A 19,630-nucleotide genomic window follows, 5' to 3' on the forward strand; every position below is an offset into this window, starting at 1 on the left:
GGATGTGGGAATCGCTGATGAGGCCAGCCTTTGTTGCCCATCCCTAATTGCCCTTGAACTGAGTGGCTTGCTAGGCCAATCATCTTCAGCTGCTTCTTCAATGACCATCCTTCCATCATAAGGTCAGAAGTGGGGATGTTTGCTGATGATTGCACGATGTTCAGCACCATTCGCGACTCCTCAGACACTATGTCCAAATGCAGCAAGACCAGGACAATATCCAGGCTTGGGCTGACAAGTGGCAAGGAACATTCATGCCACACAAATGGCAGGCAATGACCATCTCCAACAAGAGAGAATCTAACCATTACCCCTTCATATTCAACGGCATTACCATTACTGAATCCCCCACTATCAACACCCTGGGGGTTACCATTGACCAGAAAACTGAACTGGACTAGCCATACAAATACTGTGGCTACAAGAGCAGGTCAGAGGCTAGGAATCCTGTGATGAGTAACTCACCTCCTGACTCCTCAAAGCCTGTCCACGATCTACAAGGCACAAGTCAGGAATGTGATGGAATACTCCCCACTTGCCTGGATGAGAGCAGCTCCAATAACACTCAAGAAGCTTGACACCATCCAGGACAAAGCAGCCCGCTTGATTGACATGCACCCACTCCCTCCACCACCAACAAACAGTGGCAATAATGTGTATCATCTACAAGGTGAACTACAGAAACCCATCAAGGCTGCTTAGGCAGCATCTCCCAAACCCACGACCGCTATCATCTAGAAGGACAAGGGCAGCAGATAGATGCGAACGCCACCACCTTCAAGACACTCACCAACCTGACTTGGAACTATATTGCCGTTCCTTCACTGTCGCTTGGTCAAAATCCTGGAACTCCCTTCCTTCCTTCCTAACAGTACCCTAACTGCACCACAGGGAGGGCAGCAGTTCAGCAAAGCAGCTCACCACCACCACCTTCTGAAGGGCAATTGGGAATGGGCAATAAATGCTGGCCTAGCTAGCAACATCTACATCCTGTAAACGAATTTTAAAAAAAAAAAAAAAAATTAACCTGGGCCTCTGGACTACTAGTCCTGTGACATTACCGCTATGTCATGATCTTCCCCCATTACAGCATTGCCATTCCTTCAGAAAATACTTCATTGGCTGTGAAGCATTTGGATCATTGCTGAGGTTGTGAAAGAGACTGCAGATGAATCGAGTTAACGCTGCCTGCGCTGTGCTTGATGTTTTTCAGTCAATAGCAGGACCGCTTGCTCGAGTCCGCCGCTCAGCTATACTGCGGCGTCAGAAAAGGCGGTGGAGACCTCCTCCGTTTTCTATCACCGAGAATTCCCCTGGACCTTTCCCCAAGTATGTTCAAACTGTAAGTTGCGATTTATTTGTTAAGATCAAACTGACCCCAGTTAAATGAGGGAGAAAAGTGTAAATTGTCTTAAACTTTAATCGGCGCTCAATTCTTCACACCTTTCCAGATAAATTCAGAGTATCACCAAGTGTATAAACTGATCTACGAATTAAGTGGCGGAGGAGTAAATGAAGCTCCAAAAGGCATTTTCAAGATCGAACCCGACACTGGTGAAATATACGTGCAGCGGCCTGTGGATCGTGAAGAATACCCCATGTTTCACGTGAGCATCTCTGATGGCCCCTTTTCTTTCTGCCCTTGCAGAAAGTGATTCAGCCAGGAAGTCGTGCTCCCTTTTCTTTAGCTGAAGATCCTCAAATGCCAGAGTTATGTCAGGACTTGAGATTAGTAAAAGTGGTGGCCTGACTTTGGCGCTCAATGCTGAAGGGGTGGTGCTTACCACTGGTGCAGCTGTTTCCCGCCAACAGCAATGCCCAGATTTCCGTGCTGAGCTGAACATGGCCCCCAGAAATTGCAGTTCTATGTGCTGCGTGGCCTCGTTGCTGTTATCAATGCAAAATCCGGGCCATTGTCTTTTACTGAGAGAGAGAGAGAGAGAGAGTAGAATAGATCAGTTAACCATCATCCCTTAAATCAAGCCACAGTTTTAGGCTCTTCTAGAATCCATAATTCAATTAGTGAATATTTGCAAATGCATTTGTTAATCAAGGACGGACAGCACTCGTTTGTTAAAGCCAAGTCGTGTTAGTGTGTTTTTTTTTTTATATATATAATGATTCCAATCACTCATAAGGGATTGGGGAAACAGGGCTCATTTGTTTGGACCAGGCACATACCATTTATGCAAAGGTAGAAAGCTTGAAGGTGTCAGCCAGGCTGTGTGCTGTGCTCTGCTCACAGGCCAAAGTGAAACTGAGACTGGATCACATGACACACTTCCCTTCTAGTAATATCATCCTGCTATCTCGCATATTATGACAGTTTAATAGATTTAATAATTATTATTTTCATAATGGGTGTCAGCTGTGGTTTTGTAGGTAACATGTTTTCCCTTGAGTCAGGAGGTTGTGGTCTCAAAACTCCTCCTCCACGGACTTCAAATAATCTAGAGGTTCCATCCTTAGGGTGAGTTGTTAATCCGAGGCTGAACGTAGAAGATGCGATGACGCTATTTAAAAGAGCCAGGTTGGGGGGTGAATAGTTTTGAAACTGGATAACCAAAAAGTAGGTTTGATAAATGCAGGGCACAGAGAAAAGATTTCAGGAAAATCCTAGAGAGGCTGGTGGAATGGGCAGGCAGGTGGCAGAAGTAGTTTAGCATGGTTAAGCACAAAGTTATACTACTTGAGGAATTTTTGAGGAGCAGGAATATACATTCAATGGAAAAATAACTGAAGGGTGTGAATGAACAGAGGCCTATGGGTTTAAACGTGTTTTCCTCTGAAAGTGCAGGTAAAACTATAAAAATGGCGCAGGGAATTTTAGACATTTTAAATAGCAGCATAAAGTCCAAGGGTAATGATTAATTTTTACAAAGGAACAAAACATTGTTTAGACCACAGTGTGTGCCATTTTGGGTACTCAAAAGGAGAGCGTACTACAGTGATCAGTAAGAGTAAATTGCAGATATATATGGAGAGATGAGGGCCTGAATAAAAAAATAATCATTTTAAATGAGGGAGCTTTTAAAAGAGGGAGCTTGGAGAATCTTTCTTAGTGAGCCGCTGGCGTATGGAATGCTTTTTCACAGGTAAAGGCATGTTTTAAGATAACTTTGAACAAGTATTACAAGTTACTGGGCTATGAGGAGAGTAGGGCATTGGATTGCTGAAACAAAGGGTGCACGTAGACATGATGGGCTGAATGGCCACCTCCTGTGCTGCAACTTTCTATAGATCGATTAGTTCTCCAGATGTTCTGTCAACGTTGCTTTTCTTTTAAGTGCTGGGGAGCAAAACCCTACGACGACTTAAGAGTTCAGGTGATGCTCTTTCAGTACGCAACTTGTTTTGGATGCACTTGTGAAAAAAGAATAACGTTTATTGCAGACAAATTTGTAACGGCTTCTCTCATTTTCCATTCCTCAGCTGGTTGCAAGGGCAAAAACCAGGGAGGGTTTTTTCCCCGAAGATCCTCTTCCCCTGACTGTGAAAGTTAATGATGTCAACGATAATGCCCCTGAATTCACTGAAGAGGAGTTCACTGCATATGTAGCTGAAGGTTCATCAGTTGGTAAGGATACAAAAGCTGGAAACTGCAGTTGCTGGAAATCTGAAACAAGAGCGAACAAAGCTTAAAGCACAGCAGGACCAGGCAGCACCTGCAGAGAGAAAGTGTTAACGTTTCGGCTTAATGACCCGTCGGCCTGAAACATTAACTCTTTCTCTCCACAGATGTAAGGGCGCATTGACTTAAGACTTTTATAATTGAAAGGCATTAATTGCAGTTATCGATAACATAATTGTAGATATTGGAGACAACTAAACATAGAAAATTCGGCCCTTCCAGCCTGCTCCACCATTCATCGTGATCATGGCTGATCATCCAACTCGATAGCCCGCTTCTGCTTTCTCCCCATGTCCATTGACCCCTTTCGCCCCAAGAGCAATATCTAATTCCTTCTGGAAAGCACACACTGTTCTGGCCTCAACTACTTTCTGTGGTAACGAATTCCACAGGCTCACCACTCTCTGGGTGAAGAAATTTCTCCTCATCTCAGTCCTAAATGGTCTGCCCCATATCCTCAGACTGTGACCCCTGGTTCTGGGCTCCCCCACCATCGGGAACATCCTTCCTGCATCTACCTAGTCCTGCGTTCTTTTTGGTAACCAAGTGGAGACTAGATAAGGGGACAGAAGGATAAGCCAATAGAGTGGGAGGAGGCTCATGTGGAGCAGAACTATCAGCATAAACCAGCTAGGCCGAATGGCCTGTTTCTGTGCCGCAATTTCTGTCTGAAACAACAGCTTCTGAGTTTTAGCTATCAGCGTCTCGGTTTTGTTTTTAACTGATCTGCCCTGCCTTGGGTGGAATATCTGGGTAACTTATCGAATCTCTTCCAGACGCCTACCTCATCGCTTTTAGATACTTTCTCTGCATTCCGAGCGAGGCATAAAAACAGCCCAGCCGATTTCCATTAGGCAGCTTGGGCTCGATTTTAACTCTCAGCAGCCCAACAGGAATGGGGCAAGTAGGTAGCTGGCATGAACTTAAACTGCCAGCAACCTGCTTGGTGCACCCTCTCTTTGCTGGTCTGAGCAGGTTGGGTAAAGAACCAGCCTGAAATTGGCAGGATTCGCCTTGTGCAGTGAACCGTGCCGGCGTAAGTCTTGCGGGAAGTGACAATTAACTTCATTCTTTCAGGTACAATTTTCCTGAAGCTTAATGCTACTGACCGCGATGAGCCCAACACCTTACATACTTCGCTGCGCTACAAGATTCTATTGCAGGAGCCGGCCTCGAAACTCGACCTGCTATTCTCTATTAACGAGCTCACGGGCGAAATCCAAACCAGGAGTGATAAACTAGACCGAGACGTAAGCCTCCTCTTCACATTCCGAAGTGTAATACCACTTTTGGTAGTTTGGGGACCTAAAAAGACAAAAGTGAAACGCGCAGCCTGTCAAGTGACACGGGAAAGGGAATGCTGGGGTGACATGTGAGCTGTTGGCCGCAGATGGCTCATTTCCCTTTTCCATCGAGAAAGCCATTCTGAATTACAACCTATTGGCCTTCAGTAGACTCAGACATGAAACCAGGAAAGCCCCCAGTGATGGAGAACTTTGAGAACCGTGTGCCCAAATAAACTGGCTTCTCCCAATCATGTTATGCTTTACCACGCATCATGTGTCAGACTGTCCATACGTACTGAATTATTTCACTTTCCGCAGACATGTTCATTCTAGTTATCTTGTATTGCATGAGTGGGAGTTGGGATGATCAAAATTCAGTTTAGCACACTCACGCACACACACACCTGAGGAATCAGTTAGCCTGGTTGGAGAATCTAGAGCATGGGGTCACTGTCTCAGAATAAGGGGTCAACCATTTAGTACTGGGATGAAAAATCTCTTCATTTTAGAGGGATATTCTGTCCTTGAGTATATTCAAGACAGAAGTTGATAGATTTTTGGACATTAAGGAAATAGGGCAGGAAGGTGGAGTTGAGAGAAAAGATCAGCCATAATTTGTTGAATGGCAGAGCAGGCTCGATGGAACCAAATGATTTACTCCGGTTCCTCCAAGCACTAAGTGCGCTTGTGATTTAAAGATTTGCCATTTGAAGTTACGTGCGCTGTTTCATCTTCACATCTCAAATATTTTCAGGATCAGGACACTTACACCCTGACAGTTGAGGTTAGAGACATGGAAGGAAGAAGCGATGGACGTTCTTCGACAGCAACTGTTGTTGTTCATGTCACTGATGTGAATGACAATCTTCCAACGTTTAAGACCTCCAAAGTAAGTTTGCTGGCATCTACAAAAAAATCTGATTTTTTTTCTTGTTGGAAAAGCACGGTCATCCTTCTTGTGCTTGATTTAAGAATCATGGAAACTTGTAGCATTGAAGAAGCACAGTCAGTTCATGAAGAAGCACAGTCAGTTCATCATTCATGGGCTACCCCTTTGGGGGAGAGTTATTCAACTAGTTCCACTCCCCCCTGTTTTGCCTTCAAAACCCTACAGTTTTCTATCCTCAAATATTTATCCAATTCCCTACCGAAAGTTTTTTTATTATTGGATCTACTTCTACCTTTTGTCAGGCTGCATTTTCCAGATCTTAACGGAAAACTAAATTCTCTTCATCTCTTCCCCCAATACCCTCCCTTCCCCACACCCCCCCGGCTATGCCATTTGTGCTCTCTGGTTACCGACCCTCCTGCTAGTGAAGACAGTTTCATTTTATTTACTCCATCAAAGTCCCTTGGTAATTCAGAATCCCGCTATTAAATCTTAACGTCTGCTTGAAGGGGAACAATCCCAGAAATGGCTTATGATTTTTGCTACTAGAAGGTGATAAAACATATTGGTTCTGCATGTTATCATGAACTGCCTCCTTATTTAACATGACCATGAAACCTTCCTTTTTTTAATTAAATTTGCATACAAAATATAAACTTTTGGAAAGTGGGGTTGACCCAAGACCAAAGCATTGAAGACGCTGTAAAAAGTGCTTAATGCTTCAGAAATGTTCATTACTTTATTAAAGGATTTAGGCCATTTAAACCTGTTCAGTTGCAGCCAAATAGCAGAAGGAATGTGCACGTGCGTAATTATCATCATTACACAAATCTTCATGACCTAAGTAACGACTATCTGATGGTTTCAGAATTCTCTCTCACATCTATAACAACTGTACTGCATCATTAATCAAATTCTCTCCATTTATTAAGCTTAAAGAACTTTAATTGTGACTGTATTGACTTTTTAAAAAAAAACAAGACGATTTTTAACGTGAACCTTTGTCTTGCTTCAGTATATCATTTCTGTTAACGAGACCATAAGCGACATAATGATTCTCCGAATGCCTGTAGAGGATAAAGACTTGGTGAACACGCCTGCTACCAGGGCTGTGTTCACTATCACCAAGGGGAACGGCGATGGAAATTTCAAAATCCAAACTGACCCCAAAACAAATGATGGCCTCTTGTATGTTGTAAAGGTAAACAAATGATGGTGTTTGGTTCTAAAGATTTTTCAGAAAACAGTATTGCGAGGCTTTTAATGAAACATTCACGTTTTTTTTTTACAATTATTGCAAGGCATTGAATGAAAGCGAGGCCATATTATGGTGTAAAATAAAAACAGAAAATGCTGGAAATACTCAGTGGGTCTGTCAGCATCCGCAGAGAGAGAAACAGAGTTGACGTTTCAAGTCCATTTGGCCCTTCAGAGCTGAAGCAGGGTCACGCGGACCTGAAACGTTAACTCTTTCCCGTTCCACGGATGCTGTCAGACCTGCTGAGCTTTCTCCGGCATTTTCTGTTTTTATTTCCGATTTTCCAGCACAAGTTTTACGCTCTCATCTGCACGTTTTGGCCTTTGGTTAATTTTAGGGGTCAAGTTCTTTTACCCAACTCGTGGATTTTTCAGGATATGCCGGTGCCCATAACTCCACCGTGAATCCTTCCATTCAATTTCACACCTCCAAACCAGCCCCAACCAATGTCACTAAACAGCTGTGACTGGCTCTGGTGCGGTATAACTCCTGAACCCGTGAGTGAGCCTTTGACACAGTTGATTGTACAGCCTTCATGGTTTGTCTCACTTGGTTTTATTGTGTTCTATGCATAACAGGATACGCAAGTTATTCTAAAACCGATCCCTGAAATATTGCAATCTTTAAATCAAATGTTAAAATAATTTCCTATCAGAATGAAAATTATTAGTATTGGCCAAAATAAAAGGTGGAGTGGCTATGGGGGGGTGTTGGTGGGGGGGTTGGGTGGTGGTGGGTACTAGGTGTAGAAACTGCACTTTAATTTATGTAGTTCCTTTTAAGATAATAAACATATCTGTGCTATCACTGGCAGTGGCCCTGGGAGTATTCAGTGATCCATTTTGAGATAGGCTTGCAGGATTGCTTGAATTCTGGGGTGAATCGAGAGTTTAATGTAATCTCTCTTGCGCCTGTTCTGTAGCCACTGGATGCTGAGGCAACATCATCAATCCTGTTAGAAATTACAGTTGAAAATGAGGTCCCTCTGACTGGGAGTTCTGGCACTAGGCAAACTGCTTTGGTAATAATTAACGTGCAGAACATCGATGAAGGTCCAGAATTTGATCCGGCCATCAAACAGCTCTGGACGAAGGAAAACGTGGCAATTGGGAAGGTTCTGGGGTCTTATACAGCAAGAGATCCCGAGACTAAGAGCAGCCACGGCATCAGGTAGGACCATTACTTATTTCAAGTAAATGAAGAAAGCACTTGTGCAAAAATAATATATAGCGCCTTGGAAGAACTCTGGATGTCCCAAAGCACTTTGCAGTCAATGCAGTAATTCCTTACAGCGTAGTCATGTTGTTACGTAATAGGAAATGTAACAGCCAATTTGTACACAGCAAGCTCCCACGAACAGGAAATATGGAAATGAACAGGTAATCTGATTTGGTGATGTTGGTTGAGTGGTAAATGTTGGCCAGGACAGTGACACAGGAAATGCTCATTTTATTCTTTCAAGGTTAATGACGTGGTGCTGTTATTTCTGTAGATGTTTGTGGTGCTTTCTAAACACCTTTTTTATATATACATATATGAAGCATTGGTCATAGACATAAGGCATCTTGCTTAGGTCACCAGAATGATGCAAAAATAAAAAGGCGTTATACATCAGGAAAGATTTGAATAAGCTGAAACTCTTCTCCGGGAAAGCGAGGACTGCAGGTTGACCTGATAAGAGGTTATAGAATAGTTAAAAGCACGGAAAGAGGCCATTTGGCCCATCATGTCCATGCAGACACTTTGCATGAGGAAATCAGCTAGTCCCGCTCCCCAGCCCTTACCTTGTAGCCACGAGTTTTTTTTTTGCCTTTGCCTTTTAGGTGTTTATCCAAATCCTTCTGTAAAATCCATGATTGAATCTGCCTCCACCACCTCCTCAAGCAGTGCATCCCAGATTCTAATCACATGTTTTGTTTTGTTTTTTTAAATGTTTTTTTTTCCTCGTATCACCTCTGGCATAAGGTAAGTGGCAATGTCCTCAAGCTCTCAACTCTTCTATGTTCAAGCTGATGAAAAGAGTTTGTTAGGGTAGACATAGAGAAGATGTTTCCAATTCCAGGCGAGGCAAGAACTGTAAATATAAGATAGCCACTAATAAATCTGAGGAAACTTCTTTAACCAGAGGGTGGTTAGAATGTGGACCTCACTGCCACAGGGTGTAGTGCAATCATAGATGCCCATTCAAATGGGACAGTACGCTTTTAACTGAACATCCTTTATGACCTGGATTATGAGGGCGGGGAGCTAACTTCTGAAATTATTATATTTCTTGTTTGACTATCCAGCTACAGAGAACTAAGTGATCCGGCAGATTGGGTTTCCATTGATCCAAAAACTGGCAGGATCAGGACTACCGCTGTGATGGACAGAGAATCTGAATTTGTAAAAAATAATAAGTATAATGTTACAGTGCTGGCCATAGAAGACAGTAAGTACAGATTTGCATATCTTTAAGACTGTAATTCATAGACTGAAAAATAATATGCTAACTGGGTAGATTTGTTTGCATTTTCTCAAATAAGTAAGAGGCAGACGAGAAGCTGGTTACCTATGTGCTCAGCGGCACCTCTTCACCAAAAGGGTGAATACTTTGCTCATTTTTAGCTGTGCACACAGCCTACTCACTGTATGTTTCTCAGACTCGACACCACCAAGGCTGGTCAGGGTGCACAGGCATTAAATAGTGCAGTCACGCGCCCTTTCTTGCATGCCCTCTCTCGCGCGCGTCCCTGGTGAGGTGTGAAAATGATCATCTTCATTTTGTGCCACTCAAAACATTTGAGATGTTCTAAATAATTTAAAGTTTTTTGCAATACAGTGTCATTTGGTCTGTTTTTTGTTCTGTTTTATAAGGAGTCCCTCCAAAGACTGGAACTGGAACTGTGGTCATAAACCTGGACGATGTCAATGACAATATTCCGATAATTAGCAATGGTCACTTCTATATTTGCGAGAATGGATTCCGCCAATACGTGAATGTCTCAGCTGAGGATCTCGATGTAGCGCCTAATTCAGCTCCATTTACATTTCTGCTATCAGATAACCCACCAGAAATTAAAAGAAAATGGTTGATCTCCAAGCAAATGGGTATAGTTTTTAAAAAAAAGATAAATCTTCACTACTTTGGTTGTATACTTCTGTAGAGTCTGATATCTCAGTTATGTGAAGAGTGTACATCAACAAAGGCAATTTGCACAATTGCCATTGACGGAAAATCTGTAAATCTTATGTTCTTTTGATATTATACTTGATGTGAGAGGCCACAGAATCAATAATGCAGGAGTTACTGATAAGCTCTGGATAGTGTTGATGTACATACAAGTTGTGAGTATGAGGTGGACTGATGTTTTTTTTTGTTATTTAGAGCTTGCCTTTACCAATCTTGTCTCTTTTGAAAACTCAGTGCATTTGGATGTGGAGGCTGATGAACGAATTGGCCTTAGTTTGCATTAGAGGATAAATATATCATGTGAAGCAAACTCTAGGTTGACAGTTTGAACACAACTTTTTCTGCTTGTGTTGAGTGCTGATCACATGGCATTCATTATGAATGATTTTGCACCTTTTTTTAAAAAAATCTGCATACTTTAGTGGGTTTCCTATTTTAGTTCCCAGTATATTGTGTAGTGTATCAGGAGTTCTGCGTAAAAAATTTTTTTTAATTGACTCTTGAAAGTCGTGAAAGCACAGTGTTGTACTCTTACGTTTGCGACTTGGAAGAAATTGGATTGTTTCACTGTCTGTTACATTAAAATGTAAGTTTGACTTGCTCCCCCCCACCCCCCAGCTCATCACAATATCCTGTCTTCTAGGATCCTACGCCCATATAAAACCAGTCGATAAACTTCCTCCCGGTTATTATGAGGTTCCTGTCATGGTTCAGGATCAGCAGCACCAGGGAAAAGAACAAACCTTGAAGGTTATGATCTGCGACTGCCCAAACAATATAAATTGCGCAGGAAGACTTGCATCTGGAAGGGCTGTTCTTGGTGGATTGGGAATCCTTGTATTGTCGTTGGCCATGTTGTTACTGCTTTGTAAGTTTTGTGAGATGGCTATCTTCTGTTTTAAAAGTTCTAATAGTAAAATCTCATAGAGCTAAAGGGGGGTGGGGGGAGGGGAAATACAAGTTTCCTGATTTTTGTTTAGTGACAGTATAACTACTTAAGGTTGTACACACGGAATAACTGTTATGGTTTTTGAGTTGAGTCAACAATGAGAGGTGGTAGCATAGTGATGATGTCACTGGGCTAGTAATCCATAGACCCAGGCTACCAACCTGTGGACATGGGTTCAAATCCCACCATGGCAGCTGGTGGAATTTGAATTCAATTGATAAATTTAATTGATTAATAAAAAAAAATCTGGAAAGCTAGTCTCAGTAATGGTGCCATGAAACTACCATTGATTGTCGTAAAAACCCATCCGGTTCACTGATGTCCTTTAGGGAAGGAAATCTGCCATCCTTACCTGACCTGGCCTACATGTGACTCCAGACCCACAGCAATGTGATTAATTCTTAACTGCCCCCTGAAATGACCATGTCACTCAGTTCAAGGGCAACTAGGGATGGGCAACAAACGCTGGCCTTGCCAGCAGTGCCCACATCCCATGAAAGAATGAGAAAAATACTTTGTAGTGTTGGTTTATCTACACATCTGTTTCATTGAACCTACAGCACACAAGGCCTCACTATGTCTATGCTGGTGTTTATGTTTCTCATGAGCATCTTGCTGTATCATCACCTCCTTCTATTCTTTTCTTCCTCGGTACTTGTCTAGTATCGCCTGAAATGCATCTGTGCTATTTGCCTCCACTTCTCCATGTCATAGCAAGTTCCGCACTCTCACTGCTCTCTGGGCTTCTACTGAATTCACTGCTTGATTTTTCATTTCAGCCTTATATTTATGATCCAGAGTCTCTCCCACACGTCGAAATATTATCCCTCATCACTGCTATAAAACTCTCTTCCATAATCTTAACCTCCATCAGATTACCCTTCCACCAAATGACTGACATTTTGTGATGAGTATACTCCTCTGTCTTGGTATGACCCTGTGAATATTTTTCCTCTTCTCTGCTATTTATATTTGTATCCATTACCTTAGCCAATTATACTCCCATTCTATGTTTATTAACGTCTTCCTGTCTTTTGTTGCATTTTATTTTATAAGCAGCTCCCAATTTGGGGTCATCTGCATATTTGGAAATTGAGCTGCCAATTCCCAAGTTTGAATTGTGTACAGCTGTGGTCCCAGATTTGTATTATCAATGGGTTGTTCATTCCCTCTTCTTGTATTGTATAAAGCACTATGAATCTTCAATAAGTTCAGATAGGATGAGCTTTGTGAATTTGTGCAGAAGCAGAATGCTGTGGATGCTGGAGATCCAAAATAAAAACAGAAAATGCTCAAACGATTCAGCAGGTCAGACAGCGCCTCTGTGGAGAGAGACAGAATTAGCATTTCAGGTTAACTCTGTGTGTGTGTGTGTGTGTGTGTGTGTGTGTGTGTGTGTGTGTGTGTGTGTGTGTGTGTGTGTGTGTGTGTGTGTGTGTGTGTGTGTGTGTGTGTGTGTGTGTGTGTGTGTGTGTGTGTGTGTGTGTGTGTGTGTGTGTGTGTGTGTGTGTGTGTGTGTGTGTGTGTGTGTGTGTGTGTGTGTGTGTGTGTGTGTGTGTGTGTGTGTGTGTGTGTGTGTGTGTGTCCTTTCATCAGAATTAGTGGATCTATAATTAATTCAAGCACGCTGCCAACTTTTGGTTTAACAAACTTCGTGCATGTTCAAGTGCATAATAACCTTGTCTCATATTCTTAACAGGCTTACTCCTGGCAGGAGTTGTGTTGTATTGTGGAGGTGGCCAAAAGACGAAACCACCGTTATATCCCGGTACTCAATATCACCAAAGCCTCATTGTCTCTAACGAAGAGGGTGGCGGTCAAAAAGATAAGGTGGGTTACCTCAGACCCGGGCTTCTGCTCTCTGCGTCTCTCGTGAACTACAGCATTAGCTCAGTAGGTAGAAATCTCACCTCCTTTTGGCAGAAGATTGTGGTTCAAAACCAGAGACAGACTTGGTCATTCATCACAAAAACAGAATTACCTGGAAAAACTCAGCAGGTCTGGCAGCATCGGCGGAGAAGAAAAGAGTTGACATTTCGAGTCCTCATGACCCTTCGACAGCTGCCAGACCTGCTGAGTTTTTCCAGGTAATTCTGTTTTTGTTTTGGATTTCCAGCATCCGCAGTTTTTTTTGTTTTTATCTTTGTTGGCCATTCATCACATTGGTGTTTGCGGAAGCTTCCTGTGTACAAATTGGCTGCTGTGTTTCCCACGTTATAAACAGTTACTAGGCTTTGTTGGCTTAAAGCACTCTGGGATTCCTTGAGGGCTTTAATAGCGCTGTACATAAATGCAAGTACTCTCTTGGAATCCTGGGACCTTAACTGTGCTGGAGCTAAAATGGGAATAAAATTAAGGCGAGATGTAGCAGGGGAGCTGCTGACCCGCTATTGCCCAGTGCCGAAATCCACCCCAATGTGATTACAGTTTTCTTGCATTTCACTTTTTTTCCAGTTGTTTGAATGCTGCTGATTCCATCGAGGAACCCTCCCAGCTATGTGGCATTCCAACAGCAATATTTACCTGTCTTTAGTTCAGTGTCACTTTTATATTTATAATGTGAAGTGCAGTTGGTTGTTATTACTTAATCACGGTGATTCATGGATTTTTATTGACGCAGTTCCCTAATTGCTGTGCTCCCATTTCCCAGAACCTTGATGCCATGGATGTCCCACTGTCTCAGAAAGATAACCTTGCATCTCTAAGTGACCAGCATCTCAGCAACCAGCATCTCAGCAACCAAGAAACAAACTTTGGAAGAGGACATTTTCCCTCTGTCAGCTATGCAGATGGAGTGAAAGGAATGAATAGTGGGACAATGGTGACAACTAATGAACTAATGAATTTAAACAGTGGAGGGATTTATAGCGAAACAATGAATATCCATCATACGCTGCATTCCCAGAGCAGCATGGCGAATGCAAACTTGACCGTGGTAGAAGATAACACGCTAGGTTGCAGAAACAGTCACAGCCTGATGGACCTCCTGCGATCACGTGTTGACCAGGTAAATGTTGGTCCTGCTTTAAATTGAGCTGTAAAGCCTTTGTGCCTGTAACTTTCAAGGGATTAAATCCAAAGTATTTTAAGCTATATATGCATGTTTGTAATGGAGTGGGGGAGAAAGTTTGAAGTGATCTAGAATGAATCGTGGAATGATGCAGCACAGAGGGAGGCCGTTTCTGATCCTTGGTGCCTGTGCTGGTTCTTTGAAACGACAACCCAGTTGGTCCCATTTTCCCCCCCCCCCCCCACCGATTCCATCAGCCCCTTCTCCCCACCTCCCCCCCCCACCCCCCACCCCCAACCCGATGCCACCATCACTTTCCTTGTAGTCCTGCAAGTGATCGCCCCTTCACTATTTATCCAATTCCCCTCTTAAAAAAAATTGTGGTTGAATCTGCTTCCACTATTCCAGATCACCACAAATCACTGTGTGAAGTAAAGATTTCTCCCCATCTCCCATCTGGTTCTTTTTATTTCACTAATTACCATTTAGAAAATGAGGTTTAAGAGGCAGCTTGACAAATACATGAGTAGGATGGGAATAGAGGGATACGGACCCTGGAAGTGCAAAATGTTTTAGTTGATGGGCAATATGATCGGCGCAAGCTTGGAGGGCCAAAGGGCCTGTTCCTGTGCTGTACTTTTCTTTGTTCTTTGTTTACTTGGTAAGTAATGCTTGTTTCTTCAATCTGCGAAAAAAGATATCATTTAGGCACTCCAAAAAAGAAAGGTACTTTTAGCTTGAAGTTGAAATGAATGTGTTTTGCTGTTGATACTGAAAGGCTTATGGATTTTTAACTTGACGTTTGATTTGCTTAAGGTGTATGAAGAGGAGGATCCGCAAGACCAGGTTATCCCCAGTGATTATGTATACGACTATCGATATGAGGGAGTTGAGTCAGTTAATGGATCTGTTGGCTGCTGCAGTGATGTGAGAGAAAATATGGGACTGGAGCACTACAGCAGTTTGGGACCCAAACATGGGACCTTGACTAACATTTCGTTAAATAGATAACAACGAGGACCGAGCTTCGAAAACCACTTTTTTTTTTTTTTCTTTAGTATCTTGTGAAAGGTATTTTGGAAATTCTGCAAAGGTGCAGTGTTTCCTTTGGAAAGTTTCCAAGGCAGTTGTTGACTTATCCTCTTTCTCATGCCTTAAATGCATTCAACAGATATCGGGCTGCCCAGATAGTATAAATCTTCCAACGAGCACCCTTTGATTTTATGGTTGAATGATTCATTAAGATGCTGGTTACATTTAGCTTGAATATATTTTTTAAAAATATATACTTCTTAAAAGCTGTTAAGCCGTTTTGAGATGTTCCTATTGGTTCTTGGTTAGGATATGTATACAAGGTGAAATACAAATAGCATTACCTTGCCATCCTTGCTAATTGGAGCTTTAAACCTGGACTTGAGTTGGCTACACTCAAAACAGGTACATTCCTGAAATTGCAGGTCCTGCTGTGTCCTGAATGCTGGTAGTTTAACACTTCCTATGTTATACCGGTTTTAAATCACCCAAATGATTTTAACTAGTTTGTCACCCCAATTATTATTATATTCTTCTTGTGCATGTCCTATCAACAGAAGTTAGGAACAACTTATCAAAGTTAGCCAAACTTGGCCTGAATTCCAGTGCAGTTCTCTAGTTGTGAGGAGGGTGAGGGCGAAAGTGGATCAGCAAGGGATTTCCGCTCCTGATAGATCACTATCAAGCCTTGCTGGAAATTGTGTGTATAAAAGCTGAGTGATGGTATAGCACAGTTAGACGCCATATTCAACCAGCTCCTGATGCTGCCCGTCTAAACTCACCAGGAGATTGGAATGAGAACTTGAACCAAGTAACCAAGGGCTACAGCGCATGTGGGAGCATGCCAGGATAAGCTGAAACTTTTTTGATGGGTGGGTGGAATTTACCGGAATTTAATGCTACTTCCTGTTCTTCCTGCAGGACTTGTGTAACATATACCTGGTCTGCCTGCCTTTTACTTCTTGGCATGTTGGTTGCTGTAAGAAGATGGCGCTGGGTTGCCACCTTGAACTGCTGCCATAGTTTTGTACTAGCAGGATCCAGGTAGACCCTTGTCTCTGGCTTGTAAAACATATTCATTTTGGTAAAAACAAAAAAACTGCGGATGCTGGAAATCCAAAACAAAAACAGAATTACCTGGAAAAACTCAGCAGGTCTGGCAGCATCGGCGGAGAAGAAAAGAGTTGACGTTTTGAGTCCTCATGACCCTTCTGTCGAAGGGTCATGAGGACTCGAAACGTCAACTCTTCTCCGCCGATGCTGCCAGACCTGCTGAGTTTTTCCAGGTAATTCTATATTCATGTTGGTATTGTGATGCTTTGTCACTTCATGTTTAAGTTTTTTTTTTCCATGGAAGCTTGGTAGTTGAACTTTAATTTCTCCGGAATGGTACAACCAAACCTCTCTTCCCACTTTATTTCACTTCCCTTTCTTTAAGACACTTGTTAAAAACCTACCTCTTTGATCAAGCTTTGGGTCATCTGGTCTAACATCTCCTCCGTGAAGTGGGGCTAAAATTTGTTTGGTTATGTTCCCTCTGAAGCACCTAGGACCATTTTACAATGTTAAAGGTGCTATATAAATGCTAGTTGTTGTAATTGAGGTTCAACAACCAACAGGAGACTTGCCATCTTAAATAAAATGAATGCTTTGAATAGCATAATACTTAATCACTGAACAGTGTGCATTCCCTCAGTGTTTGGGTAATATTCAATAAGAGCTGTGGCTTGATTGGGGGGATCTGTCAACTTATCTTCATTCCGTATGGAAATGTGCAGAATCTTGTCTTCCTTTTGAGAGGAATCTCTCCCTGAGGCTTGGCTTCATCAGGTTTTGGTAAATTTTAGTGAGCTCTCACGCTCCAACAAGGGCGAGTAGGCAGAGATGGGTCTTCAGATTCTATTGCAATGCTCCCTTTAAAGGATGCAGATTTAAGTTATAGACATGTTGTGGATTTCTACTGTAGCTATAAATAATATCTGCGGTGGGGTGCAGTGTCGAACCTTACCCATTTATGTTTCATTTACTGTAATGCTTCAAGTGTATTTGTGTATTATTGTTAACCTACAGGAATAAGAGAATGTGGCCTTCCATGGCTATATTGGTGTAAATATCCACAAGTAATTTTAAATGCTGTTAAGTTATCCTGTCCTTTTAGGTAATATTACATTTTGTGTGATGTCTTTTGTAGTGTCATAATTTTCGCAGGTATTGAACCAAAGTTGTACTAAATTGCTAGGTGCTTCACACAGTCAAACTTCCTCCGGGAGCTCTGGATTTAACAATGAGTTACCCCAATGCTGCATTTGCTCAGAATGGAGATTATTGTGATGTAATAGGAGATGTCTGACTTTTTTTATATCTGTCAGTGTAAAATAAAATTGATGTTGTACATAAAGAGGGATGAGACTACGTGTTTGTTTGGAAGAGCATGTTGAATTTGATGGGAGTGTATTTTTACGCAAATTTTTAAATATACCGAGCCAAACTAACTTAATGCTATACAATATTTTCAGGATTGACCATGTACATAATTAACTTAGTTTTTTTTTTCCGTTCCTGCTATCTGCAACTTAATTGATTTTCAGCCACACCAATAAATTTACTTTGACTCAGACAAGACTGAACCAATTAACTCAAAGGCAGGACTCTTTGAGCAGTAAATTTTAAAGAAGTTTGAAAGGAGAAAAGGTACACTTTAAGATAATGACTTTTTGCAACTTCTGGGTGTTCAGTCCATTTGAAACATAACATAACCCACAAGGAACTCCTTTGAGACAACATCTTGGAATCTTCAGTATTTAGCTAGCAAAGGAGCCTCTTGGAAGCTCTGCTTTTAACCCCTGACTCACCATCACCTTGTGTCAGTCAGGCTACATTCAATTTAATAATCAGTCCTTGCTGTTGCTAATTGAATGGGTTCCCAATTATTACAGCCACCTGTGCTCATTATTTCAGTTGAGAAAACAATGGGGTTATATCACTCCATTGGGCACCAAGGCGGTGACCCAAGTACACCAGCTCCAAGTAGAAACACGGACCATTCACTGAGAAATAAGTATATCACTCCATCTTTCTATCCGATCTTGCGCAATTTCACTACTGTTAAAGTTTCAATAAGTATGTCATAAAGCCCAATTCTTTAAAGGCCACAGTGCACTTTGCTTATCAGAGTCACTGCTAGCACAGCCTATCTGAAACTGGCTTTCTCATACCGATACATGAACTGTGTTTAAACTTTTTAAAATAAAAATCCAGCATTACTAAAATCATTATTAATTCACTATAGATTCATTAGTTGTAACTCAATTAAGAATTACTACTTGTTCAACCATCTGTTTCTGACTGCTGACTATCTGAATGCAGTAATTTGATGAATGCTTGTGTCAGAATGGCTTCCTCGACCTCGTTAGTTGTTACAATGGGCAGAATTTTCTGCCTACCGGGTGGGCGGGCCTGACCCCCGCCGGAGAAGCAGGCCACAACGCCATTTTACGTGGGTGGGCCAATTAAGGCTAAGTGCAGCCTCAGGGAGATTGTTTCCACATTGAAAAATATTAAAAATAGAGAAAAAAAATCCCCTAACCTCTCCACCTCCTGTGACATGACATGGGACACGTTCATAATTTACATAACTTTATTAAAATTTTTAAAACCCTGCGTGAAGCCTCATCCCGCCGCTGGATGAGGCTTCATGTTTTCTCTATTAGCCGCCGGGGCTCCTGGCCTGCCCACTGACCTTAAGGTTGGACGGGCAGGTCCTTTAATTGTTTAAATGATCCTGTCAATGGCCTCAATTGGCCTTTGACAGGTCAGCGGGCGCACAGCTGATTTTGCTGCACCCCCGCCTTCCTGAAAATTTAAATGGGGTGGGATGACATCGGGGGTTCCGCCTGATGTCACCCACGTCATTTTATGTGTCAGCGAGTGGACCCTGCCCCTGCTCTCCGACGGCAAAATTGTCCCCCATGTGTGCAGTATAAAAATGGTGAAGTTAGTCTAAAACTAACCACCAGGCCTAATTCCATGAAAATCAACCAAACCATAATTTCTCCTTTGAAATAATTTTCTACAACTGCACAGACACCAAGTGGCTGCAGTTAGTTGATGCTTAGACTTATAAGGCAAATTTGAAAAGCAAATCTCAAATCTATTATTCAAGCAGTGTAGAAATAAATGAGTCAGCTTCTAGTTGGGTTGGATGACAAGTGGGATGCCACAAGAATCAATATTTGAGCCTGAGCTTTTTACAATCTACATCAATGACTTGGGTAAGGGATCAAGTATAACGTATCCAAGTTTGCTGATGATACAAAGTTAGCTGGGTAAGTAAACTGAGAGGGGGCTGCAAAGGAGTGTAGACAGGTTAAATGAATAGCCAAGAATGTGTCAGATGGGATACA

At 42.1% G+C, this 19,630-nt stretch overlaps 1 protein-coding gene across 2 annotated transcripts in view; it reads left to right on the forward strand.

Moving 5' to 3' along the window:
• The window catches only part of LOC121279305 (desmocollin-3-like), a 30,343-nt gene extending 13,911 nt beyond the window's left edge, over positions 1-16,432 (forward strand). The window contains exons 4-16 of one of the 2 annotated variants that reach the window (XM_041190444.1): positions 1,214-1,342; positions 1,452-1,607; positions 3,433-3,577; positions 4,709-4,881; positions 5,672-5,806; positions 6,822-7,007; positions 7,987-8,234; positions 9,353-9,495; positions 9,921-10,154; positions 10,880-11,104; positions 12,885-13,015; positions 13,836-14,192; positions 15,012-16,432. In XM_041190444.1, coding sequence (XP_041046378.1) covers positions 1,214-1,342; positions 1,452-1,607; positions 3,433-3,577; positions 4,709-4,881; positions 5,672-5,806; positions 6,822-7,007; positions 7,987-8,234; positions 9,353-9,495; positions 9,921-10,154; positions 10,880-11,104; positions 12,885-13,015; positions 13,836-14,192; positions 15,012-15,206 — 2,457 coding nt within the window. In that variant the 3' untranslated portion in view covers positions 15,207-16,432. The remainder of the gene's footprint in view (positions 1-1,213; positions 1,343-1,451; positions 1,608-3,432; positions 3,578-4,708; positions 4,882-5,671; positions 5,807-6,821; positions 7,008-7,986; positions 8,235-9,352; positions 9,496-9,920; positions 10,155-10,879; positions 11,105-12,884; positions 13,016-13,835; positions 14,193-15,011) is intronic. The other variant, XM_041190445.1, reaches the window with a different exon arrangement.
• The last annotated feature ends 3,198 nt before the right edge of the window (positions 16,433-19,630 follow it).

This window comes from Carcharodon carcharias, chromosome 6 (assembly GCF_017639515.1).
Source record: "Carcharodon carcharias isolate sCarCar2 chromosome 6, sCarCar2.pri, whole genome shotgun sequence".
NCBI classification, from domain to species: domain Eukaryota; kingdom Metazoa; phylum Chordata; class Chondrichthyes; order Lamniformes; family Lamnidae; genus Carcharodon; species Carcharodon carcharias.